We start from the raw sequence: 26,913 nt of genomic DNA, 5'->3' as shown, positions 1-26,913 counted from the left end.
AGTGGTAGGAGGAGTTACTGAGAACTAAAGGATCATGGAAATTGTAGTTTCCAGTGGCGGCCATCTTAGTGATAACTCCACCTACTTTAGAGAGGCCATAAATTTTGTAAATCATAAAATCATATTATTTTAGCTCCGTTTTGTGACTAATGACATTGAGTATTGTTGTATTCATTTATTTATATCATTAAGGGTTTTTGTGTCAGACGTTCATATTCCCGGAATACCCCTTTAAGGACTTACAGACGACCCCTAGTTACATACGGACCCCTCTGACCATTGTGATCTCTGGTAAAGCTCTCTGGATGTTACTATAGTCCCAGACTGCAATGATCAGCTGTAAGATGTCTGTAATGAAGCTTTATTGATGATCCTTCATGTAATCACAGCAAAGAATTTTGAAACTCCAATTGTCACTCGGGCAAGAAAATTTTTTGTCTGGATCTACAATTATAAAATATACAGTTCCGACTTGCATACAAATTCCACTTCAAAACAAACCTGTTAAACCTATCTTATACGTAACCCGGGGACTGCCTGTAAAGTAAAAAATCTGTGTCAGATACTGTGTCAAAAAAAAACCTATTGTTACATGAGTCAAATACATTATGTAGTGGTGGTAAATAGCACAGCAGGAGTCTCTCTGGTTATTGCTCTAGCATGGCAAAGACCCCATTCAGTTAGTTTGTGAATGGACAATAAACGTAATATAATTAATAATTATAATCTTTATATAGCGCCATCATATTCCATAGCGCTTTACAAATGACTTTTCCAAAGTAATGGTCATCAATAAACCAATTTATGGTCCTTTTTGTGTTTCTTTCTCAGCTTCCAGAGACCTTTGTTAGTTCTGGTGGATAGGAATATAGACCTCTCCACACCTCTTCATCACACGTGGACATACCAAGCCTTGGTGCATGATGTTCTGGTAAGGTTTTATCTCGTACAAGCAACTGCAAAAGTATCGCTGGGACCAAACTGCAATACAGACTTGGAATCTCTGTAGAGATGCTTAAGAAAGTTCCTTACAGTTCCTGAATGGAGGAGAGGACTTTAGGTTTTAGCAAGGTTCTAGTAAGACAATGAAAATTATACCACATCAAATGGTCTTGGAGGGGTGTGAAGTGGGGTGCTCCCAGCAGTGAAGTGGGCCAGTGAGGGACATTCCTGCCCTGCACACTCGCTATAGCCTGAGCCCCTTTAATCAGTCACTGGTGATAAACCCCTGGTGTAGAATTGCACTGCTACTAGAATTGTGCGCCAGCATCCTGAAGTTTCCGCAGGGGGAGGGCCTTTGTCGTACGCCGGCGTATAATAAATTTCCCCCTTATTTCCTATCCTGTGGACAAGAGATAAATGTTTATAATGGGAGACCCTGATTTAATGTCCAATCAAGAATTGTGTTACCAATAATGCCACTGAATGTAGCACTCATCTTGACAACTAACTAGTAAAACACATCCATTTACATGGACTACATCAAAGTAATGTTCAGAAGTCAGGGATGCAGTGATTCCATCTCTCTCAAATAATTCTTCCTTGAATCTATAGGCTTTACCTAATAAGGTAGATGCGGTGGCAGCCCCATATTTTTTTTTTTAAGTGAAGCTTTTAGTGCACCAGACCTATGTAAAAAGTTTATCTTATCAAAATGCAAATTTTCTTTGGAGGCTACTGGGGCTTGGAATAGCTGCTCCGCGGAGCGGGAGCTACAGCTACTCTACGCCCCAGTAGCTTCTTTCCATCCCACCTACCTGCTGCAGTCTTCTGCGCGCACTTGTCTGCGAAGCTGGAGCTGATGCACAAGCGCAGAACTCTGGCTTCACAGCTACAGCGCTCTGTGCCGGAAGACTTGCCTGAAGAATGGATTGAAAGAGGCTACTGGGGTGTGGAGTAGCTATAGCTCCCGATCCATGGTGCAGCTACTCCAAGCCCCAGTAGCCAAATGAAAATTTGTATATTGAACTTTTTATAGAGATCTGGAGCACTAAAAGTTTTACTAAAAAAAGCATCTACCTAGAAAGGTAGCAGGTTCCTGTATTTCGTGGCAGCCCAATGCTTTTTTTTAAGTAAAATTATTAGTGCCCCTGATGGTAGGTTTCCGCTGGTTCCTTCCACAAGAGGTCTCCAGCCGTCGAGTGTAGGCTGAAATCCTATACTGTACTAAGGAAAAAAACAGATGACACTTTGGCGTGTTCTCCCGTATGATGAATGGGGTGATGAGCACATTTATTGTTCAGCTTAGGTTTTGCCAATCTGTGAGTCTCTTGACAGGCATTAGGAAGCAGAAGGTGCATTTAGATGACTGCTTCAACACTTGTTTTCTGGATTGTAGAATATAATAAAGACCTATCAATCCTTTGAGTAGCTTATTCAGTGAAACAATTCTTTGTTGAGTGTATCTAATCTAATATAATGAGGACAACCGTATAAACTTTGATTCCTAAATAGTGGATGACCTGGGACCCTAAGCCAAGTGCAGGTCCTTATGATCTGTATGAAGGCTGTGGGTGTGTTAAAAACGTAAAAAATAAACTTTTATGCTCACCTCGATAAGGCACATCAGTGTGCGATGCCCGGATAATTAGCTTGCTTCACCGCACATGTCCAGTACCCACGGCGCTTTCACAGTGAAGCTCGGGCGTACTATGCCGAGTTCACTTGTCAGAATGCACAGGCGCCAAGCAGAACTTTTTATTTTTTATGGGCCCACGTTAAAGTTCCTACAGGTGAATTTGGGACCCTAAGCCACCAGCACATTAGGACCTGTAAATAGTTTAGTGCCCCAAAGCGCCCTGACGGGTTCCCTTAAGCTGTACTTATAGTTGGTTCAGAAACCCTCAGAATGTCTCCCAATATTAAGAAAAAATTTGCAGTAATGAAATTGCTAGAATCCGCTTTCTATCATTTCTGTATTAAGGAAATTACCTTCTTAAGGATTTTGTATGGTAAACAGTCTATCATAAAAAAATAAAATGTAGCCATATTAAAACACGATTATATGAGCTTGCATGTGTTCTCTCTTTGGTCTTGGGTCCTTTTGTATGATGCATGAAGCACCTCCTATACTCCATACAATTTTACACATGTTAAGAATTTATCCAGAAGTCTATATAGCGTATGAAGACATGAGCCGGCCCGTTACGGACAAATCTATCCATTGGTTTGTAGATTGGGATGAATCTGCCGTTTTTTTAGCACCAAATTTAATCTGAATCTTTTCTTCTTCATATTGGACAAATCTATTAAAATAGTGACTCGTTAATGTTTAGGGGGGGGGGGGGGCGGGTGAGTGGACAATATTTTTTTTAAATTTACAACATGCGTTAGCTTTTCATGAAAAATCCCGGGGTAACAATTGGAGCAACATAGGCTTGGACCGAATGGATTCCGATTGGAACTGAATCGTTTAAAAAATCCGGAGCTATTGCTAATCAAATCTTGGATGATTCACTCATCTCTAGAAATGCCGTCTCCATTTATCTCCAAGATGTCTGCTCGATGTTTACGACCAGGGGTAGAAATAATGAGACTTCTCTGAGCTGTGGATTTGCTCCAGTGTTATTCAATCTATATAATCTTACAAACCTAAAACGCTACGGCACATACATTTTCCCCCTTTCCAGGTAGTTTCCTACAATGTGTCCATGTAGTAAGCGCTATCCACCTGAAGTCAAGGCTGAAGCCCTCAGGTCTGTATAGGTTACTACTCCCTGGATGTAAACAAGAGTTGGAACGAACACAACTATTTCAGTAAGTTGTATCAAAACATCCAAACCATGAAAGAGGCCTCCTGGTTATAAACCTGTCTCTGTCAGTGGCACGAGGGCCAAAACACACTTCATTAGTTTCTGCCAATCAAACACTAGACTTAATTTCTGTATATTTCTGGCATCGGGGAGGGGGGCTGCACCGATCATCCAAATATTATTCACAGGAACATCAATGAAACATTTCCGATGGTGTGAGAAATGTTCTACCTTCAATGGCTGTTGACAGGATCTTCCATGTTTGTTTACCGTGTTTATACTGGGTGCATTCTGCAGGACAGTGCGTTTTGTCCCAGGGACCATGACATAATGGAAGGTACTAATGATACGTTTACTTTTCTGCATTTGCCCCACAGTTTCCAGAAGTTAGACAGATAGTGGGAGAGTTATCAAAGCGGGTGCAATGGAAAAGTGGAAGGTTTGAGCAAAATAACCGTTTAGAGGGTCTTAAATATGACATCTGTTGTCCTGTTGGTTGCTGATGCTCTCCTCCCGCTTTTATTGCACTTTAAAGTGCTGTCCCTTGTGTTCACAGTATGGAGGATAACCCTCTGCTAGGTAGGGGTCCCAGCATGATGAAAGGTAAGGTTACATTACCTCCACATTTTAGACCTCCTTTGTAAGGACACATCGGGAATCCCACTGTATCCTTACAACTGAGACATAAAACAGTGTTCATAGATTGGGATTCGTTCTCCTGAAATCAAGAGGAGGAGGGAATCACTGCTGCCAATGTTTGGGGGGTTTTCCCAGTAGTATCACTGTTTTATATGGACAGCTACACCACTTGGGACCTCCCACAGTGTACACTCAGTGGGGGCCGGGGGTGTGTGCGGTACGTTGCATCCGTCCCTCCCCAGACTTTTATGACCTCCGCTGACTATATATGTTGCTCAGCGGGAGGGAAGACACCCTCATGCTGCGTCTTCCCATTATTTGTTCCTGCAGGATCCAACATAAACTGTGGACACAGAGGCAAAAAGCGAGCCCCTTCCTGCTAGTATGTGTCTATGTATACGCCGGGAGCTTTCCTGGAGTATACACTGAACGTGTCCATGTAACTTGGTGTGCTGTTTTATTGACCCTCACAATGAAAGGAACACACCAGTCACAGCTGATTCATTGAATTATACCTGGTGCAGGTCCTGAAGGGAGGAGCAGGACTCTGGGTTCTAGGAATACAAGTCCTGCTCCTCCCTTCTGACCCTGCACCATGTATTATTCTATGAATTAGCTGGGACTGGAGTGTTCCTTTACCTACTTATTTCCCGACCCGATTTTGTTTTCTGCTTCTTATTATGTCTGTGTTACCAGATTATAGCATCACAAGTGTACTCTTGTAGGGATGTTAAAACTAAAGCTAAAATTAGAGCTGAGCTTCGTTTTAGTTTGGGTTCGGCCGTGCAACCTGGACGTATTGCAGGACTGGCAGGCGAATCGCCAATCCGGCAAATTGACGCCCCATAGCATGGGTTCCCTGGGTGAATTCACTCTTGGTAACTTGGTCCCTGAGTCGTTCAGTTTTCTTGAGCTGAACATTGCTTCGGGAAGCGAGTTCATTCTTTCTTAGTCATCTATGAAGTCCTGCTGGACTATGGTTCCATACTGGAAATATGATTTTAGTACAGTATATTAGTTCCATGGGGAGGAAGGATCATATTAGTCTGGAGGGATCATGCTAGGAGTCCAGATCCACACACTCCATTGAGTCCAGGAAATCGGGTCGAATTTGCCTACTTAGAAACCACTCATCATCGATGAATCAATTCTATAAGTCACTAGTAACTGGCAGGGATTGTGTTTGACGGAGGTTTTTTTTAACCACTTTATCATGCACTAAAATTGTAAGTTGCGTGCAATGGGATGGTTATTTAAAGGGAACCTGTCACCAGGGACCTCATTTTCACTAAAGACAGGTTGCAGAAGCCCATTACAGCTGCAGTGCAAATCTGCCTTCCTGCCTTCTCTAAGTATTTGCATTACAATATAATTGTGTGTTGTAACTTACCTTGCACCCTGACAGAATCATCTGTGTAGTCCCAGGGGTTGGGCTTTGTTTGGATGCATTTAAAAAAACAACATGCTACTTGTCTGTGATGCAGACAGCTCAGCTTTTGGCCCCCACCTTCGTGCTCCTGTACAGCTCCTCCTTTCTGCTCCTTTACAAAGCTCATTGCCCGCTAAGCTGATATCTGAGGGGGAGGAGCTGTTCAGGACCATAAAGGTGGGGGCTGGAGCAGAGGAGTCATTGTTTTTTTTTTTTTTTTTTTTTTTTAATGCATCCAAACCAAAGCCCAACCCCTGGGACTACACAGAGGATTCGGTCAGGGTGCAAGGTAAGTTATAACACACAATTCTACTGCAATGGAAATGCTTAGAGAAAGCAGAAAGGCAGGTGTGCAGTGCAGGTGTGATGGACTTATACAACCGGTCTTTAGTGGTAATGAGGTTCCTGGTGACAGGTTCCCTTTAATAAGACTCACATAGAGATGTGTTCACATTTTATTATCCAGTGACGATTCACAAGTTTATCTATTGTATTTCTTTTATATATTTACTATATTAAAAGCAAGTGGTGACCATCAGACCCATCATATATATATATTACTGCAGACATTGTTTGTAAATCTGCACATTTGGATCCTTTCTAGTTAACACAGCGTTTTATGGCTCCATGATGCTGCGCTGTGCAGGCGGCTGTGCTTTGCGCCCTGAGGGAAAAGTGGAAAAAATGATTCCTGCGGGCTAAGAGGTTATTTACTGTGTAAAAGGATTAAGCGTTTTGTAGTAATTTGCATCTGTCTTCATGTGTGCGGAACATTGTAGCCCGGCTCTTGTTTTTCTGTGGTCGGGTTATTGGAACAGGGCACCCTGCGCCAGCTAACGCACCAGACATGGGATTGGAGCTGACAGGGAGCATATCCTCCTCAGGTGTTTATTCTCCGCATGTTAAGCAGCATTAGGATGAGTGTTACCAAGACATCAGACGGGGCTGAGCTATGCACGATCCACAAGGAGCACGGGGAGAAATGGAGGATATGGAAGTCACAGGGAGAACATTGCTGGGAAGCTGCACATGTCCATGTGAATGTGTAACCTATTACTGGATAGAACCTGACAAGGTGCATAGTTTCTTACAGTTCTGACATCTCTGATTTCCATTTTTATGTAAATTATTGCAGGAACGTCACTTCTTTTCCATCAAATTTTTGTATTTTTGAACATTTTTTTTATAAGTAATGTAGCTTCACTGTGCTCCTCATTTATCCCCCCTCTGGCATTGCATGAGGCCACTTTCACATCCTGTATTTGAATTTTTGGGTCGGGGTAAAGCTTGGCCTTTTCACGACAATCGGAAACGAGTAGCACATGGTTTGCATGTAAACAGTGCAGGACACAGGGTTCTCATTTACCTATGGAAATAAGCATGCATGTATATGAGGAGGTAGAAGAGTACAGGAGGTCCCCTACTTAACACCCGACTTACATATGACCCCTAGTTACAATCGGACCTCTGGATGTTGGTAACTTACTGTACTGTAGTCCTAGGCTACAATGATCAGCTGTAACAGTTATCACAGGCGTCTGTAATGAAGCTTTAGTGTTAATCCTGGTTCTTATGACAACAAAACATTTTTAAAATCCAATTGTCACACATTTTTGGCTGGACTTAAAATGATAAAATATACAGTTCTGACTTCCATACAAATTCAGTATTTGTATGAGTAATCTTGTGCTTAAAGGGTTTTTCTTTAATAAAAGATCAGTGTGCAGTCAAAACTTATATCTCTGATACACACAGAATCGGATGGCAAGCAGACTCCATCATCTGTGTAGTGGTTAAACTTAGTCACTGCAGCTTAGCTCCTATCGTATGACATAAATGGGACCTAAACCACAGTAACTTTATGGGACCACTACTTACTGTCTCAATCTGTATTGTAGGAAGAGCTCTCACCAATCTGATATTAAGGTCATCAATAAGTTTTTTTCCCAGATATAAAATAACTGGACCCTCTTACATGTACCTGCAGGACTTTCACTTAAACAGAGTAAACCTGGAAGAGGCTCCAGCAGTGGAAAGCAGCCCGTCCGGTGCCCGGCCCAAGAAGAAGAACATGAAGTCCTATGATTTAACGGTGGCTGATAAATTCTGGCAAAAGCACAAAGGAAGGTAAATTCTACACACACATATATATATATCTGCCTTACAACTTATAGGTCCTCTACCTATGAGTAGCCACCCATAAAATCAATGTCTGACCTATTAAAGAGCCTTGAAACAGGAATTTCTGTACGATTTACTGTTTCTTAGCTGGACACTGTTCGGCTTTGTTACATTTTATTGGACACACTTGGGATTTTTCTTGGAATAACTATTTTGAAGACATCCCAGCAAGCTAACCTAAACCCTACTCTGTAATATGGATGGGCAAAAATTAATACAGAGGGTATATGTGGTTTAGCTGATGTCCTGAGTCCGATTTGAAGGCTCAAGGTCAGACATTGACTTACATTGACATCGAATTATTGTTTATTATAATTAAGGTTTGCTTTAGCTACATATAGCAGACCGCTGACACATGGCTATAATAGGGGTGCAACCCGTGCCAGCATTTGGATTTCTACCGCAGATCAGAATGGTTTTTAAATAGATGAATATGTTATTGGAAAATAATGTGGTTATTAACATTTTTAAAATAATATTAAAGGACATCTACTACCAGATTACCGGTGGTAGACTGTCCTATTTTGGATGCTCCTTACCTCTAGGAGATGATAGCGGGGCCGGACGGAGGGGTGAATAATGAGAAGCCAGGGGGCGTACATAATTAATGTGTGGAGGCGCCATGAGGAATTTGGGTGAGGAGAGATTGAGTGCCTCATGCTAATTTACATATTTTTATAACCTTATTTTCTCAGAGCCCTGTATTTAGCTGGAACCTGTTCCATCATCCCCTAGAGGTAACGATAATCTGGTCGTAGATGTCCTTTAAAGGGGTGGTCCGGATATTGAAAAACATGGCTGCTTTCTTCCAAAAACAGCATCACACCTAAAATGGTTTTGGCTTTTCTTTTTTGAGAAAGCAGTCATGTTTTTTCAACTTCCGGACAACCCCTTTAAGATAACCATAGACACCCAGCTCTTGAATACCAGATAACTTGTATTACGAATTGTGTACTGCCCAGACCAAAGCACCTATTTTTTTTCCGCAGTCCGTTTCCTGAAGTTGCTGAATCAGTGCAGCAGGAGCTGGAATCTTACCGCAACCAAGAGGATGAAGTGAAAAGACTGAAAACCATCATGGTAAAGGATTATTACCACCATGAGAAATGTACAGAAAATCACATCATGGTCTCTTTTTACGATATTGCTGATACAAACGAAATGACTGTTCCACTAAAAATGATATTTTTTTGTTTGATTTTTTTTTTTTGCATCATGACTTTGACTTCTAATGGAAGACACAGCATGTGGTCCCAGTGACTTCAGATGTTACCCTATTTTTGGTTAAAGACTAACTTTATAGAGAAGAGTGATAAGAAAACTTCCTATTGAACATCTATCTCCCAAACAGCAGTCTAGTCTTACAGATAACCCTCAGGCCGGTGCCACACGCACCACTTTGCCTGTGTTTTGCGTTAATTTATGGCAAAACACCGGCGGCTTGTTCCGGATCTGACCCACTATGCCCTCTGTGACCTCTAGTAAAGCTCTCTGGATGTTACTTTAGTCCTGGGCTGCAATGATCAGCTGTCAGGTGTCTGTAATGAAGCTTTATTGTTGATCAAATTCGACTAAAAGGGGTTTTCCCATTTCAACAAATTAATGTTATTGTTTGTATTAAAAAAGTTACATTTTCCAATATACTTTCTGTATCAATTCCTCATGGTTTTCTAGATCTCTGCTTGCAGTCATTCTATAGAAAGCTTCTATGTTTACTTCCAGTGGATAGAAATCTGTACATGGTCACACAGGTGCACGGCTCGTTATATCACAGAGTAATCAGATGTCAGTGTTATAACGTGCCGTGCACCTGTGTGACCATGTACAGATTTCTATCCACTGGGCGTAAACATAGAAGATTTTTATAGAATCACAGGAAGCAGAGATCTAGAAAACCGTGAGGAATTGATACAGAAAGTATATTGGAAAATTGTCTGACTTTTTATAATACAAACAATAAAATTAATTTGCCGAAATGGGAACACCTCTTTAACGACAAACCTAAAGAACCTATTTTGTATGTAACCTGGGGAATGCCCACTTGTACCAGCAGCTTGCCCGAAAGTCCTTGGAATTGAAGGAGGGAGCTGTCGCCATACCTCTTTGAGAGTCGCTTGTTACTAAATACTAAAGGTTCGGGTAAATGAAATCCAGCTTGCCTAATCCATGTCTTCCCCAATATCTTCCACTGCCTAATTGGCTTCCATTGGCTAATTTTCATCTAATTTGAATGGGACATTGCCATTTGTATCAGACCACCACCTATTTCCTTACCATGACTTACCATAAGTAATTAATTGTCAGTCCTGGACATCCTCTCTAAATGTTATACAGGACTCATCTATAAAATGCTGGTCAATGTCTGACTGTGTCTGACTTTTAGAACAAATTATGGGGTTCCAGTTGTTGCTGGTCATGCCGTTGTCCTTATTTATTACATTTATAAGTATTATATAGTTTATTTATGCTCCAAGATGTAGCTGAATAGCATGTTTAATGCACACATCTACTCGTCCTAATGATGTTGTTCTGTCTCAGGGTTTGGAAGGTGAAGATGAAGGTGCGATCAGTATGTTGTCAGACAACACGGCAAAACTCACGTCTGCTGTCAGGTAAGTGCTGGCTTTTTGATGGCAGGTATAAGCGAAAAATTTTATAATGTTTTAATCAGGTTTTTAACACACTACTGTACCATATGGCTGCAGAAATGTATTTCACATAATCTGATTTATCAGCAATGCCTATTTTCGGGGTTGTTAACATAAACCCCACTTTTATTACATCTGCCTGGGATTGTATATTTACATGTTTGGGAAACTCTTAAAGGGAATCTACCGTTTGCTTTTATGCATTATGAACCAAACATACCTTGCTGTAGCTACACTGATGCAGAAACATATCTTGTTTAATCCCTAAACTGAGCGGTTTGGCTGAATTTTTTTTTTTTACTAAATTACGATAATTAGGCTCTGTCACTCCTGTGACTGCCCCGGCACATTTCCTTTTAACCTAATTATGCACCACTCCAGAGAATCAGTGTGTTGTCCCTGCCAGGCAAAAGTAATCAATCGCTGCACCATCCCCCTATTTGCAGTGTATGAGTCATCCAGCTCAGGCTGATAAGTCCTGTCTATACAGTTCAGGAAGCTCTGTATTGTGTGTTTATGTATGGCAGCCATTCTGCACCCAGCTTTCGAAAGGTCCTGAATTTTATAATTGTTTTTTTGAGCAAAACCACTCGGATCAGGGATTAAACAAGATACGTTTCTGTATCAATATAGCTACAGCATTCTTAAGGTATGTTTGGTTCCCAATGCATAAAAACAAATGGTAGATTTTCTTTAAAATATAATGTTTTTATATTGTATGAAATATCTATGAAATGTATGACTTTCTTCCTGTGCTTACAGCTCTCTTCCAGAGCTTCTAGAGAAGAAGAGGCTCATAGATCTACATACTAATGTGGCCACTGCCGTTTTGGAGCACATCAAGGTCAGTGAATAGTTGATCAGTTTGCTACTAATTTTTAATTTTTTTTTTATATAATGAGAAACCTCAAATACTATTAAATCCTCCTTGGAGCAGTGTAGATCTATGTGGTGATGGGCACAATTTGATAATTGCTTACATAATGTAGCAAGTATTATGACCCCCAAACTTTTGGCCCAGACAGGAGTGACACGCACCACAACACTGGAGCAGGATAAGGTTCTCCTACCCCATAATTCCCCGAAAAACTGTTTACGCCACATTTATCTAGGTTAGGGATTTAGAGGGTTTCAGTCACTTTTAAGACAAAGGGGTGTGGCTTTGTGGCAAACGGCCATTGTGCACAAAATAATGGTAATGTGCCAAATTTTGCTCCAGCTTTCTGTTGTAAACTAGGCCAACTAATGCTACATTCACACGATGTATGCCTTGCGTACCGTAGTACGGCGGGCAGACATCGGGGAGAGGAGGATGGGGAGAGCGCCACTCACCCCCGACCCTCTCCAAAGAGTAACATAGGGCCCAGCGTCATATACCACTCCCATACGGCACCGTGTGGCCATTGCGGTGTATGGGGGACATATATACGCCGTATATACGTCCTTCATACGTTCGTGTGAATGTAGCCTAACAGAAGGTGCAAAGTAGACTAGTCTCAAACTATCATTCAGCAGCAGACACTTTGATAAATCTGGTGTAGAATAAGAGTGTCTAGTCCAACTTTGGATGCTTTTGATAAATCTGCCCCTTTTAACTGTTTTACTATATATTATACAGCATTCATAATAGTATATTATACAGCATACAGGATTCACAACCTTATTAGAGCTGGAAAACCTACTTTCTTTTCATCCTCACATCAACGGAGTGTAGGGTCAAATAAAGGATTCTGTGATTCTAGCACTGTACTCCCGGTGAGGTGCATTGACTGCATTGCCAAAAACCCAAAGGACTTAGAAAAATCCTGCAGGTCCCCAAGATCTGAGAGGTCTCTCTGTTCTCTGTCGGCCCTGTCCCTGCTGTATGCTATGCACTCACTGGCCTCAGTGGTTACGTTTTGACAATTCATTACTAAAGCTCCAAGGGGACCACAGCACCAAAAAAGCTGATTTTATGGTTGATACTATTAGTTGGCAAAAGTGCCCCCTTTGGAATTTTAACAAATCTTAATCTTATCTTAATCTGCATCATAAATTGGTTTACTTTTATGGGTTAGGAATCCACAGAATTACATTTTTTGGAGAATTCCATTTGTAGAATTTAAAGGCAATGTTTGTGCTTCGGTCCCAAATTGAGGACAAAAGTCAGAATCGCTGTATAATGTCAGCTGTAAACACGATTCTAGAACTTGTCCCCAGACAAAGAACTTCACAAAAACATGAAGTGGATTAACCATAGCCTCCTTCCTTCTAACATCAACATTCAAAATGATGCTAATGAGCCTAGGCCTTCTGTGATTTGGCTTAATAGACTGTTACACTGTCTCGCTGCCCCCTACTCCCTCAGCACGGAGAATACAGCATTAAGTAACGGGGCAGTCCGACCATGAGAGACCGACTTCTCAGTTCATGTCGGGGAGCAATGAGGGGTCCAACTGGGATACGTCCGACCCCCGTTCTCGTAATCTGTGGGGTTCCCATCACTGAGACCCCACCAATCAGCAAGTTAGGCCCTATCCACAGGATAGAGCCTAACTTGTTTTTTGGGAAAACCACTTTAAGTATGTACCGCCATAAATCCACTGGATGATGTGGACCGGTGGGCACTGTACAGTACTGATGTGGTCATAGTTATCACATATTTACTGCTTGTTATTGGGATTCCCTGAACCATCACAAGAGGAGAAGGAAGGAAACATGGATGATTCCGCCTCCTCAGGAGCCATAAGTCAGGGGTTTTGGATATGATAACAGCGGGATGAGTGCAGCAATGAGAGACAGATGATATAAGGCTCTGTGCTGCCAGATACTATGGAGGCCGCACACGTCTCCCCACTCCAGAAGCCGCTCGTCTTATGAAGTGTCTCCGCTCTAATTGCACATCCTCATCCATTCTCGCTCTTTGCAGATTATAAGTTATAGCCGAAGCTAATTTGTTTGTCAAACAGATTGAGGATGACGTTATTGTGGAAAATGATGTTTCCAAAGAGGGAACGTTTTGCCGTTTCCAATTTCTGGTGAAAACAAAACCTGAATAAGATCCCCGAAGAGATGAAAATCATTTTAGCAGCGATTGTTTTGATATTTAACCTCTTGCGGTCTAGAGCATGTTCATCTGTTATAACATGTTACATGATTTAATGATGTTGCTATGGATGAGATATTCTCGGGAGTCCAGACTCTATAATCTCCAGATTGCTGCAGCCCTCTCGTTTGGAAATCCCAGCAATTAATATTAATTGCATGATGTCTTTATGGTATGTGCAAAGATGGATTGTCTGTCTCACTTTGGTGGTAGCACCCTTAAAGGGACACTGTCATCAGAGATTATCCCATTAAAGGAAATCTACCATCAAAATCCATCATGATAAACCAGAGGGATCAAGGCTGTGGTAAAATGTGTTATTCATGGCATCCTTTCTTCTAAAATCAACTTTTAAAATGGTGATAATGAGCTAGAAGGGTGTACAGATTCACAGGCTGTTACACTGTGCAGGAGCCCTTCCCCTCTCCCACTGTGTGCTGAAACTTTCTTCTGCAGTGAGATTACATCAGGCAGATGAAGTGCTGAAGGTGAAGCTACAACACTGAGGGGCTCTGCTATTACCCCCAAGGAGCCCTTCTAGCTCATAAACATAATTGTAAAAGTTGATTTTAAAAGAAAAGGAGCCATGGATAACAAATATAAGAAGATTACCACAGTCATGGTGCCTGGATCTATGATTGATTTAGATGATGGGTTTCCTTTAAACTACTAGCCCCCTCAGGTAGGGGTATGAAATGTGCTTTCTAGATTCCCCCTTTTATGTGAAATCTCAGCCATTTACCTATAAAAGGTAAAATCTTTAGTTCTTTAGTAACCAAGATGCTTGTTGATCAGACTTTTACATGACATTGAAGGAGATTTTTTTCATCGGTAAACCAGTAATATTTTTTGAGGACACCAGACTTGCAGACGACCCCTAGTAACACAGACCCCTCTGACCTCTGGTGAAGCTTTCTGGATGTTACTTTAGTCCCAGGCTGTAATGATCAGCTGTAAGGTAATGTAATCCTTGGTCCCAAAACACCAAAAAGTTTAAAAATCCAATTGTCAAAGGGTCAATTATACAATATAACAGTTCCGACTTGCATAAAAATTCAACTTTAAGAACAAGCCTAAAGAACCTTGTACTTAACCCGGGGGCTGCCTGTAGTTTGTCCATGTATAATAGTTTATATAGTTGAAAAAAGACATCAAGTTCAACCAAGGATGGGAAGGGATTGGATGAGGAAGAGATTCATGGGAAACCATTCTATATAACATAACCATCAATGTTATTTAGGTGTAAAAAGGCATCTAGACCCTTCTTGACTCTCTCTGCTGTCCCTGCTGTGACCAGCGCCTGAGCAAGGCTTTTCCACAGATTGACAGTTCTCATAGTAAAAAAAAAAGCCCTTTCGCCTCTATTGATTAAACCTTGATTTCTCCAGACGGAGACAGTATGTTAACGGAGACAGGTGAGAAAATCTTTAGTCCCCTAAATAATAGTCTGGGTTATTTGCGCACACACGATCTGTGCCAACCAGTGACTAGCATTGAGGGTTTTACCCTGCTGTCCACATAGGGTATAATGACAAGGGTAGCTGTAACATATCCTCCTTATGTGACCCCCAATTTAATGTTTTTACTAGTCTCATTGTTCTTTTCACCTGTTGGTCATCACTGGTAGAAGGTGTAAGAAAAATTGTAATAACCTAAATACATATTTAATGAACTTCTATAGTAACCCATGAAGAAACTGACCCCCTGCTAAGCCTCTTGGCTCGTCTTCCTTTAAAGGAAATGTGTAGTATCTAATCTCTTGTTCCTAACACTTACATGTGGCTTGTGCTATTCTTTTCAGCATTTCCAGATGTTTAATGTTACCTTGTCAGCAAACTGCTGGGAAAATGCTCCGATCCTCCAGGAGTTTTTCTTTTTTGCATATACCAAAGCTATCCGTAAATGATAAGCTGAGAAATTTCTTTTATAAATTTTCTGGGGATGATAGAACAAGAGATGTAGGTTATATTGCCACCAAAGTAAGGATTTCACTACATACAGCTACTTTTTGTATCCTTTAAGATTCGGGTGCACGTGGAATTTTTTATTTTACACTATTCCCCCCAGCATTTCCCATAGACATTTCTGATAGACATTTCTGATTCAGCTTTAAAGTTGAATATGCCAGTGCTCTATACTGTCAAGTGGGCGGTTCTGATCAGTAACGCACTGCCTACCTGACGCGAAAGGAAAATCGGCAGTGAATCTACTGGCAGTGTTTGCTCAGGAAAGGTAGGAGCAAGAAAAGACTAATAAATTGTGTGCAATTTTTTGGGGACTGGTAGAGTGGCACCTATTAAATTATGCCAAGAGTTGGAGTTGTTAAATGTCCTCTTTTTGGTAAAAGCTCAATATAACACCATCCATCTTTTGTGTGGCTTTTGTACACATTCTGAAAGTATTATTTTACTAGATGGTGTTTTTGTCATATCACTCTCACCAAACTGTTAACTGTATATGATCTGATATTTTACTTTATTGATCCCCTAGGGCAGTGATGGCAAACCTTTTAGAGACTGAGTACCCAAACTACAACAAAGACCCGCTTATTTATTGCAAAGTGCCAACACAGAAATGTAATTTGTGATTTATACTCCCTTCTCTGTCACATTGATATCAGCACCTGAGGCACCAATAAAGCAGAAAATAGTCCCAGGTACAGCTGTCACTTTAAAATAGCTATGTGCACAGCAAGTCCTGGGCTGTCTGGGACTGCAGGAAGATACCTAGAGTCCTCTCTGGTGATGGCCTGAGTGCCCATAGAAAGGGCTCTGAGTGCCATCTCTGGCACCAGTGCCATAGGTTAGCCATCACTGCCCTAGGGAAAAAATTTTTGTACACGATGCTCAGGCATATTGTCACAACCGAAAGGGATACCGATGCACTTACATACACATTATACTCACAGCAGACTACAACCGTAACATCGTTCCTCAGGACTTCTTTTATTATAACACTACATAAAGATAGAGTTATAAAAGTTATATCACCCGAGCGCCTCAGGGAGCCGAGTATTTTAATGTATGCACACACGCCCCATAACACCCGGACCTCACCCAGTTCCGCTCCCCCCAAGTGCATAGATGGCGGTGGGCAGTACAGGAGGTGCGCATACATTAAAATACGAGGCTCCCTGAGGCGCTCGGGTGATGTAGCCCAAGCCCACTGGCAGATTTGCATAACTTTTATAACTCTATATATAGAGTTATAATAAAAGAAGTCCTGAGGAACTTCTTACTAGGACACATCTATCATCACTAAACTGATGGCAGATGTCCTTTTAATAGTTAATTCAATTCAAATGTATGTATGGGATGGCCGAGATAATTGTCTATAAAATGTTAATTGTCTCACGTTAAAAGTTTTAGTGGATGGTGGAGCCTAAAAGTCAAGACTTGCAACCCTTTGGCTTGTTGGTACCGATAATTTGTCCTTAACCGTAATGTTTGGGACCGTGCCGAACATTTCAGGTTCGGGACCTGAATCCAGGCTTCAGCCAGAAGTTTTGGATAGTCTTTCAGGCTCTTCTCCACCGGCAACACCTGCGAACGATGCTGGCGTTGGCGCGCACCACCACTATTCCTAGGATTCGCGCTCCCCAATTAAATCACAGTTTTGCTGTAGGCATTTAAAGGGTTAACAGCCACGATCATTGCTGGTGTTAGTGGTGTGTGTTTAGGTACCAGAACCGAACTTTTGTTTGAGGTCCGACTGAACTCTGCAAACCCCTATGGGTCCACAGATCACTACTGGTCGGTGTAAGGAAGGGTCCTTTACACAAAGATTAACTCAACTTTGTAATGCCGTAGTGTATAGTGTAATGGTAGATAACCACATACCTGTACTTATGTAATAACTAAGAGCTAAATTAATTACAATTAATAATCCATAATTGATTGTGAAAGGTTGAACTTTACGAACCATTATTTTTAAACCCACATAATTCTCTAAGAATGTGAAGCTTGAAGATTAGCCCTGGAATAAACCGAACGTTTAATTCCGTAGAAACATAAACTTCACGTTATTGAAAAATGCGTCAGAATCTTGTGATAAGAGACGTTACATTTTATACGAGATAATCCCCATGTTGAGAGCAGTTAGTCCGGACGCTGTAAGTATGTGTCGGAAGACAAAGTATTCCAAGGATTAGAAGGCGAGAGGCCATATTGTGACTTTTCCTTTGGAGATGCGCTCCAGCCCTGTGAATAGCACTCTGTCTCCTCTGCAAGTTACCGCGCTATGTATCTGCTCCATAAAATGTAATTAATCGTAAGGTTAACTGTGCGAATTAAGACGGCTGTCTGTTTAGACACTTCCACACAGCAATGCGCTTGTAGATTCTCTTGGCCCAGACTCTGAAGTCTTCATACGCCGCTCGTGATATGTGAGCTCTGTCCCTGCTGCTCATATTCCATCTGCGTTTAGCATCGTCCTAAGGAAACTGACCATCAATCAGCTCCTCTGGGGTGTACTGGCAGCTCGCTGGCACATGAGCTGATTAAGTCAGTGTCTGTGTCTCGTAACACCCCGGCAGGTTAAAAGATCTCAACAAACAAGCCCCTGTCTTTATTCTTGGCTGAAACAGATGTTAGTATTCACCAACATCTTCTCCACCAAAAACAGAGAAGGCCCAGCCAACCCAACCTTGTCCCGAGACCATTCCGCTTTGTAGTGTAGTGGGAAATGCCAGCCCTCAGACCCGGACAATGATTTATTAGACTTCTCATCTAAAGCCAATCACTCTTTCCTAGGAGGTTTTCTTCCCAGCACTTACCTAATGTCATGGGTGAAGGGATAAGAAGGACCTGTATGGAATATTCCAGGTGCTAGGTCTCCGATGCGGATCTCGTGGGTTTATCATAGAGTCTTCTTTTGCTAGTCTGTGGTTTGTGTATTAGCATTTTGATGTAGACTGCTTTTACTACTGGAATGAAAAGTAATTTGTCTAATTTTGGATCCCATCATGCAGTTTTATTTTTTCTGGTATGTCGGTATGTACTATCATAGCAGAACTCGGGCCAATCAAAGGGTACAAGGCGTATATGTAAGCAGAATATTTTTTTCCAACTATAGTAAGTTGTTTCTTTCTGAATTTTATATGTGAATAAATGTATATACTTTAATTTTGTCGCTTTTCCACAGAATGAGAAAGTACCTGGTAATGGGCACTTTTTTTAGTACCTACTTTAGGCTCCCAAGTGAGCACTCCTTACCCTTCTCCTATTAGTTGAAAGGCGAGCGGCCTCTGTCATAATACTACGATTTATAGAACACGTCCTATACTTTGCACAGTGGCGACCCACCTTGATCACGGTGAACGAGGGTGTTGTGTGCTCACCATGACCGGTGCGGTGAGGCGGTGTGTGCTCACCATGACCGGTGCGGTGAGGCGGTGTGTGATCACCATGACCGGTGCGGTGAGGAGGTGTGTGCTCGCCATGACCGGTGCGGTGAGGCGGTGTGTGCTCGCCATGACCGGTGCGGTGAGGCGGCGTGTGCTCACCATGACCGGTGCGTTGAGCCGGTGTGTGCTCACCATGACCGGTGCGGTGAGGCGGCGCGTGCTTACCATGACCGGTGCGGTGAGGCGGTGTATGCTCACCATGACCGGTGCGGTGAGGCGGTGTGTGCTCACCATGACCAGTGCAGTGAGGCGGCGTGTGCTTACCAAGACCGGTGCAGTGATCTGCATGTGCTTACCATGACCGGTGCGGTGAGGCGGTGTATGCTCACCATGACCGCTGCAGTGAGGCGCTGTGTGCTCACCATGACCGGTGCGGTGAGGCGGTGTATGCTCACCATGACCGGTGCGGTGTATGCTCACCATGACCGGTGCAGTGAGGCGGCGTGTGCTCACCATGACCGGTGCAGTGAGGCGGCGTGTGCTCACCATGACCGGTGCAGTGAGGCGGCGTGTGCTCACCATGACCGGATGCCATAGACCTGTATGGGGGCCGTGATGAGATTATTTTGCACATACTCTCCCGCATACATATGCTACAAAAACATTAAGATTTGCATGGTAAGTGACAACTTGATCAAGGACGGAAGCAGTAAGTTTCGATGACCCAAACCACAGCTGCCAGGAGAACACCACATCTTTTTGTGCCCATACAGTCCAGTAGACAATAAATCACATGGGATTGGGAAACGCTTTGGCCGTTCTGTAGTAAGGCATCTGTTTATTAAACCTGGTTACAAAATGGTCTGTGGTGTAAAACAACATAAAGATTTATAATGAAGAAAAAAATAATATAATAAAATTGGCCTCCTTTTTATTTCTGCTGAAACGTCTGCATTTTAGTGCTTGCAATTAAAATATTTATTGGATCTAAAAGAACAGAAGTCATGTGGTAGCTATTATGCTTTATGCTCTCCTGGGTTTAATACATCTTTGTTTTCTATGCCTTTACAACCAGGACCATCGCTATGTTATTTTCTTCAATGTTCTGTTCCCAGCTAAGTTACCGGTTGCATGCAAAGACTGAATTTAAGGGGGATCTGCAATTTTGAACTCTGGATGTTATAGGATATCTTTATCCTTAACGTCCATTCTGCCTTCAGATCTTGGGGAACTCAGTTGCAGGGAAGGAATTGAAGATTAAGCCCATAGAAGTGGCAGTCGTTCACTGTACATAAGTGTTGGCTGAACACTCTTGTAGCCAGAATCTTGGCTTAACTTGGCCAAACGTGTATATGTTCTGAATTGGGGCAGAAGAAGAACACCCCTGGCAGCAATTTTTCACACTAAGAACATAAGGATTGGGTACATTTTGAAATTCCAAAACTCAGTTCTTCTCTCCACCCAACATCTGTCTTTAGGATGAAGCCAGGAGGCTCCCCGTACACATCACATGACAAAGAGTTCAATGGCCAACTTGAAACATAGTTCAACAGAGTTCTGCCTAAAAGTTCTGTTTCAGCAGAATAAGGGCAAAAACTTTTTGCCAAAAACTTAGAAGGGAGTCCTGTTGAGAATAAACGCCATAAATGTACAGCAAGACCAACCTAAAAACTGACCATGTTGATCCAGAAGAACGCAAAAACCCCTATCAACCAGTAAAAATGTCTGCTCTTGATCAACGACCCATCTCTATAAAACTAGATTGTGACCTCCAAGCTCTCCATGTACTTGTACGAATTCAGTCTCACAACATGATATGGGATAGTCACTGATCCTACAGTAAAGAAGGGCAGTGAGAATTATGAAAAGTGAAAGTAGGTTCTTCACTCTAGTTTAGACCTTTGCTCACTTCCTCCACGTAAGATGCCTGACCAATGTTCATTTAATATGTATGGCCACCTCAATTCTAAATTAATCTGTCACCTAGATATTGATTTTAATTCCTGTTTTATTCCCATGTTTTAGGTTCGGAAGTTGGATGTGTATTTCGAATATGAGGAGAAGCTGATGAGCAAGTCTACTTTGGATAAGTCTCTCCTAGACATCATCTCTGACCCGGATGGTGAGTTTTTAGGCATCTCTGGTAATGAACAGGTTAACCCCGACGGGGAAAGTCAGGGGGTGTTAAACGCTGCTGGTTCTGTTTTTGTTCCTAATCCTCGCTCTACCCTTCAGGTCTTGGCTTTTGAAGCCAGCACACTCAACACCTCATTGATCTCACATGTCTCCGGCCTCACAGCTTGACTTGAGGAAGTCGCTGGCACGGAGAGCACCACACATCTCTGTACATGGCACCGTCCCATAGAACCACCTTCACATATATGGAACCAACTTCTCTATATGTATTGTAAGGGTTCTGGTATACTTTGTGAATCATATGGATGTCCTTGTGTTAAAGGGGATGTACATTCTATTGTAATACATTTCTAGGTTGTACCTTTAATATTCATTACTAGAATTATAGATGAATATTGAACATGGTTAATATTACTCTCCAGCTTCCCTAGAGCCTGAAGAAATTGGAGGGCACAATACATTATCTAGATATTTCACGAATAGTCAGGTTACCTGGTGTCCTCAGATGGGCTCTTCTATAAGCTCTCTATTGCAGGAATTTCTCGGCACCAATCGGGCCGACCCGCTTCTGAAAATTTACAAACGTCGTTAACACTCCTAAGCGATGAAGTCTCACATCTCTGGTCCAGCTCTGTTCATTGAGGGCTTCTTAGACAGCTCTGTGTAGGAGCCAGTCTTGTCACTGACAGTAGATTGCACTTTTGGGGACACTATGGAAGGGTAAAAGTCATACACTTTTATAAGAAGCAAAAATATGGTGCGTTCAAGGTGTGTAATAGAAGTAAAACGATGCACACTCACGCCTCTTTAATTTGGGGGACTTTCAGTTTTATGTTCTCCCCACCTTTGGACCCCCCCCCCCCCAGCAGTCTGACATTTATCCCCTATCCAAGACCCTAACACTGTACGTTATGTATTGTCCATGTGACCAATGAACGTAGGCCTGTGGATCACTTCAAAGGCTTCAACTAACTAGCGATTGTAAGATTACCCGTTTTTTGGATCCTGCCATTCTGTCTTTGATCAGGTAACTCTCCTTCTCCAGGTGGGATTTGCATCTATCATGTATTTATAAGAAATCCTGTAGAAACATCATATATATTAATAATTCTTGAGCATCATCTCTTTTACGGCTACTTTTACACTGCCATATACTCGCGGAGTCGTAGCCGCACGCTGGGGAGAGCGCTGAACCCTCTTCTCTCCATAGCGATGCACAGGCGTAAACATGGGAGAAGATTGGCAATGCTCTATCTTTTTCCTGTGCGCAGTTCGGTGCCGCAAGAACATGTGTGGTCACCATATTACCGTTGGGCACCATAAGCGTCTATGGGGAGGTATATCCGGCTGAAAATTGGCGACTGAATGTGCCTCCCCACAACGCCAGTGTGAAAGGGGCCTAACTTTTTGTATTGTAGAGTTCCACTTTAACTCCTAGGTAAATAGATGAATACATTGATAGCTGGGTGTTACAATTCTCATTATGAAAGGGGTGTGTCTCTCGACGGTCTGGCACTGGACAAATCACTAACAGGTACCGCCCAGTTGTCAGTTTATTCATACATTTCTGGGATCGGTACAACAAAAAAACTATAAGAAAAGATGAGCTGTATTTACTATTTCTTGGGAAATACAGACAGGTCTGCCAGGAGAGGTGACAGATCCTTTTATGTAAGTAATATATTGCTGATCTCATTGATGGAAAATGTTTTTGATGTTTAGCATGTGGGAAGCAGCAAGTTTCATGAGAATAGTCTATTCAGGGTTAGATATGGTTCGTGTGTTCAATTGTTGGAATATCTAATGGAGAATACGTTGTACCCACAGTCTGGACGTGCCGAGTCTGGCATAGGAAGGAGATTGTTACCACCCCCAGGTTAATGGATACTTTACATAATTATTGACATTTGGTTGGTAAAATACATTTTGACTTGAGGGCGATTTTACAATATATTTTCCATAGAGATAAAAGCACAGATAATCTGTTGTTTCCCTCCCTATAAGGGAGACATTAGGGCAGGAAATGGTGTTGTATTAACTGGGTTTGTTAGGGATGTATCTATTTAGATGATAAATCCCTATTATCTGTAATTATTGCAAACATTTCTAAAACACAGAGATGGTGGAAGCCTTTTGTTATAGAGACTTTATCAATCATCCAGATACATTGTGCCTTAAAAGTAATAAATGTTACTATATTTTGGCTAAAGTACCAACATACCTTCTCTTTTAGCTCCATTCACCACCATATCTGCAATTCACTGGGACCCCTGGATGTGTTATAATGAAACCGTAGATCAAAAGTAGTTCTTCTCAGTTTCCATTATTTTTCACAACAGGGCTTGCGGTATCCAAGATTAGGCTCCCTGCAAATTGGCCAAATTTATCAAAATCAGTGCAGTCTGTATTAAGTGCAGTTGCCTGTGCAGTGTGCACTTTGTTCATGCTGTAAAATTGTAGTGCATGTCTGTAATAAATGTGGCGCAAACTTTGAATAACTCTTGGACAGTGCAGCCACGACACAAACCTGGTGCAGATACAGGCAGTCCCCGAGTTACGTTCGAGATAGGGACTATAGGTTTGTTCTTAAGTCGATTTTGTATGTAAGTCGGAACTATATAACCTGTAAATGTACAGTAACTCCAGACACTTTTTTTTTTGTTTTGTATGACATAGACTACTGTGGACAGCGTATAGATAGAGAGTAACACTGTGCTAGTTAGATCGCGTACGCGACTTCTTTAGCCTAACCTGTTCCCCACCTACTTGGCATTTTGGAGGCGTACGTGCTGGGATGAGTTTTCCCAATTGTAAAGGTGTAAAGTATGGCAGTAATTCCTAATTGCCTTCACACACAACACGGCTCTACTTGCAGACGTGGTTATACTGATTAGTTGGTTACCAGGTCCGGGCAATCTGCTGTGTGACCACTACTAATACAGGGAGGAGTATTGATGAGATGCTACACAGCACACAGTGTTAGAAAAGAGAGAAAAATATTGGCATGTTCTCCTTGGAATGTCTCTAACTTAGATCAGCGACCTCATCAAAATCCTTCCATGTAAATAAATGACAACACCTTAAGAATCCCAAGATTGATGGAAATGACGACACTCCGGCTACTCCAACACACACACACACAGGGTAAATAAGGAAGGTGTTCAGAGTAGAAGAACATGCTATAATATATAAGAAACGCTCTTTAAAATGTTCTTCTCATCGGAAAAAAATGTACCGATTCCTTCCAAAGTACAATCAATCCTTTTAGAAGTGGCACAACTAACACCAGCCATTGAAAACACAGGCTACCACCTACAAGAGTCATTTTTTCTTTTAAATTCCCAGAAGCAGGAGCATAACTTAAGACAAATGGGCTCCAGGGCAAAAGTTTACCATGAGGCCCCCATGCAACCTTTACTCATAGCCATCACTATCTTTCAGCAGCTCAGAATACCTATTGCCACAGGTTCATTGCCAAGGACTTCCAAATATTGGGGGAACAGCTTTAAAAATATTTCTACCCATTCACCCCCCCAAAGATCTAGTTTTATTTTGGAAATATAGATACCAAAAGGAGCATACCGATCATATCCTAATGACTCAACACAATATTCATGTAGAAAGATGGGTCTGCAAGGCAGGCGCTGGCAAAAAAAAAAAAAAAAATCCAATTTTTGTTTCTCCACCGTCTCAGGTAAGAATATTTTATTATGAAAGAATAATATTCAAAAATATATGATAATAAAACTGGGTAATCTCCTGATGTGAGTTCCTCATCGGACTTGCTTCCAGGTAAGTATTTAACTTTTTTTATTTTCTTTTTATCTAAAAACTTCAAAAAGGTCAATTTGGGACCCTAAACCAAAGGTCGAAAGGACTTGTAGTTGGTTTAGGGTCCCAAATCGATCTGACAGGTCTTCTTTAAAGGGGTTCTCCCATGAACAAAAGGTAGGCCCTGTCCACAGGATAAGGCCTAACTTGCTGATCAGTGGGAGTCTCAGTGCTGAGACCCCCACAGATCACAAAAACGAAGCCGTGCATGACCGTTCTGCTCCATTAATTTCTATGGAGCTAAAATGGTTATCCTCCCACAAGTCCTGTACGTTATTACGAATTGCCCCTGCTGGATTGAGGACAGATGGTTCAGAGCATTGAGAGCTATCCTGAATAAACTCTTATGGGGGAGGTCAAGAGTGCGTATTAAGCAAGAGTTCTTATGGAAAAGTATTACACGTGGAGGAGTATCTCTCCCATCCTTTTTTCACTATTATATTGCCTCGCAAATCCTGATTATTGGGGAAAATAGGAACTCGTATATTTTTGAAAGAATATTAGATCAAATTGGGGGAGTACATGAAAATATCTTTTCTGCTCTGGAGTCGGGCGCACTGAATATAAATAGGAAAAAATCATCACAGTTTAGCCCAATAGAAGTAATGCTGCACCGGGTGTGGCAGAAATATAAGGCGTTACTAGGCGTAGGGGGAGCAATAGAATGGACACCGGTATGGGGAAATCGGCATCTGGGAGAATTCTTTAAATTTGAAGGGGAGGATTTTTGGCAGAAGAAAGGGCTTAGGTATGTTGCACAGTTATTTCAGGGAGGACAAATTAAAGAGTTTGGTGAATTGAAACACACATTTTTTCTCACTGATTTAGACCTTTTTAGGTATTTACAATTAAAACACGTTGCACATGCAGAAAGTAATAAAAATGTATTCACGATCACGACACATCCCAAAATCTCCAAATTATACGCTATGAACTATGCGAAAAAAAACTTATCGGGGATATATAAGGGAATTATGGACGAAATTAATAATGGGATTACTCACGTAAGTCAAGGGAAATGGGGAAAGTGTATAATTGGATTAAGTAATAAGCACTGGGACAAAATATATGAGGAAGTAAAAAGGGTATCAATAAATGATAATTTCAAGTTTATTCAGTTAAATATTCTGTATAGAGTTTACTACTCACCCCATATGTTATTTAAAGCTGGTCTGAAAACAGACTCTAAATGCCATCGATGCAAGCAGGAGTCTGCCGATATTTCACATGTTATGTGGTCTTGTCCACGGACTATAGTCTTTTGGCAGGAAATCTTTGATGAAATCAGGAAAACTATGGGCCTGGCTTTGCACTGTGAACCTTTATTAGGTATCCTAGGTTACACTACTGAGATAGCAACGTCAAAAAATAGGAAAAGGTTGGTGGCCAAATTACTATTTTTGGGCCGACTGATTCTGATTAAGGACTGGAAAGGGACAAAAAAACCCGATATAGGGAACTGGCGAAATCTAGTTGAAAAAGTTAAAAGATACGAATCCAGCATAAAAATAGATGGCCCGGAAGCAAAAATATGGAAGGAATGGAATAACGGTGATAATTAGAACTAATGAACTGTGTTATCTCTTTGGGATTTGTCTTTTTCTCTTTTTTTTTTTTTGGTTGTGTTTTTGTTTTTGCAGCATCCCCAGTCTGGGGGAGGAGGGCGGGGAGGGAGGGAGGCAGGGGAAAAAAAGGGTTATGGGGAAGGAAGGGAAAAGAAAGAGGGAATGAAAGGGGAAAAAAAGAAAAAAGAAAAGGGGAAGGAGTAAGAAGGGAAGAAAGGGGAAGGAAATGCTAGAAAAAAGAATAAAGGAAAAGGGAAGGAAAAAAAAAAATAAAAGAAGAAAAAGTAAAATGAAAAATAGAGG

The 26,913-nt window shown here is 41.7% G+C and overlaps 1 protein-coding gene across 1 annotated transcript in view; it reads left to right on the top strand.

Moving 5' to 3' along the window:
• The window catches only part of SCFD1 (sec1 family domain containing 1), a 57,325-nt gene that overhangs the window by 12,720 nt on the left and 17,692 nt on the right, over positions 1-26,913 (top strand). The window contains exons 10-15 of the mRNA XM_072115407.1: positions 832-931; positions 7,808-7,947; positions 8,991-9,081; positions 10,540-10,613; positions 11,412-11,493; positions 21,104-21,200. Of these exons, the coding sequence (XP_071971508.1) occupies positions 832-931; positions 7,808-7,947; positions 8,991-9,081; positions 10,540-10,613; positions 11,412-11,493; positions 21,104-21,200 (584 nt within the window). The remainder of the gene's footprint in view (positions 1-831; positions 932-7,807; positions 7,948-8,990; positions 9,082-10,539; positions 10,614-11,411; positions 11,494-21,103; positions 21,201-26,913) is intronic.

The sequence above is a fragment of the Engystomops pustulosus genome, chromosome 7, assembly GCF_040894005.1.
Source record: "Engystomops pustulosus chromosome 7, aEngPut4.maternal, whole genome shotgun sequence".
Taxonomy (NCBI): Eukaryota; Metazoa; Chordata; class Amphibia; order Anura; family Leptodactylidae; genus Engystomops; species Engystomops pustulosus.
This window is presented reverse-complemented; position numbering and strand designations above follow the sequence as displayed.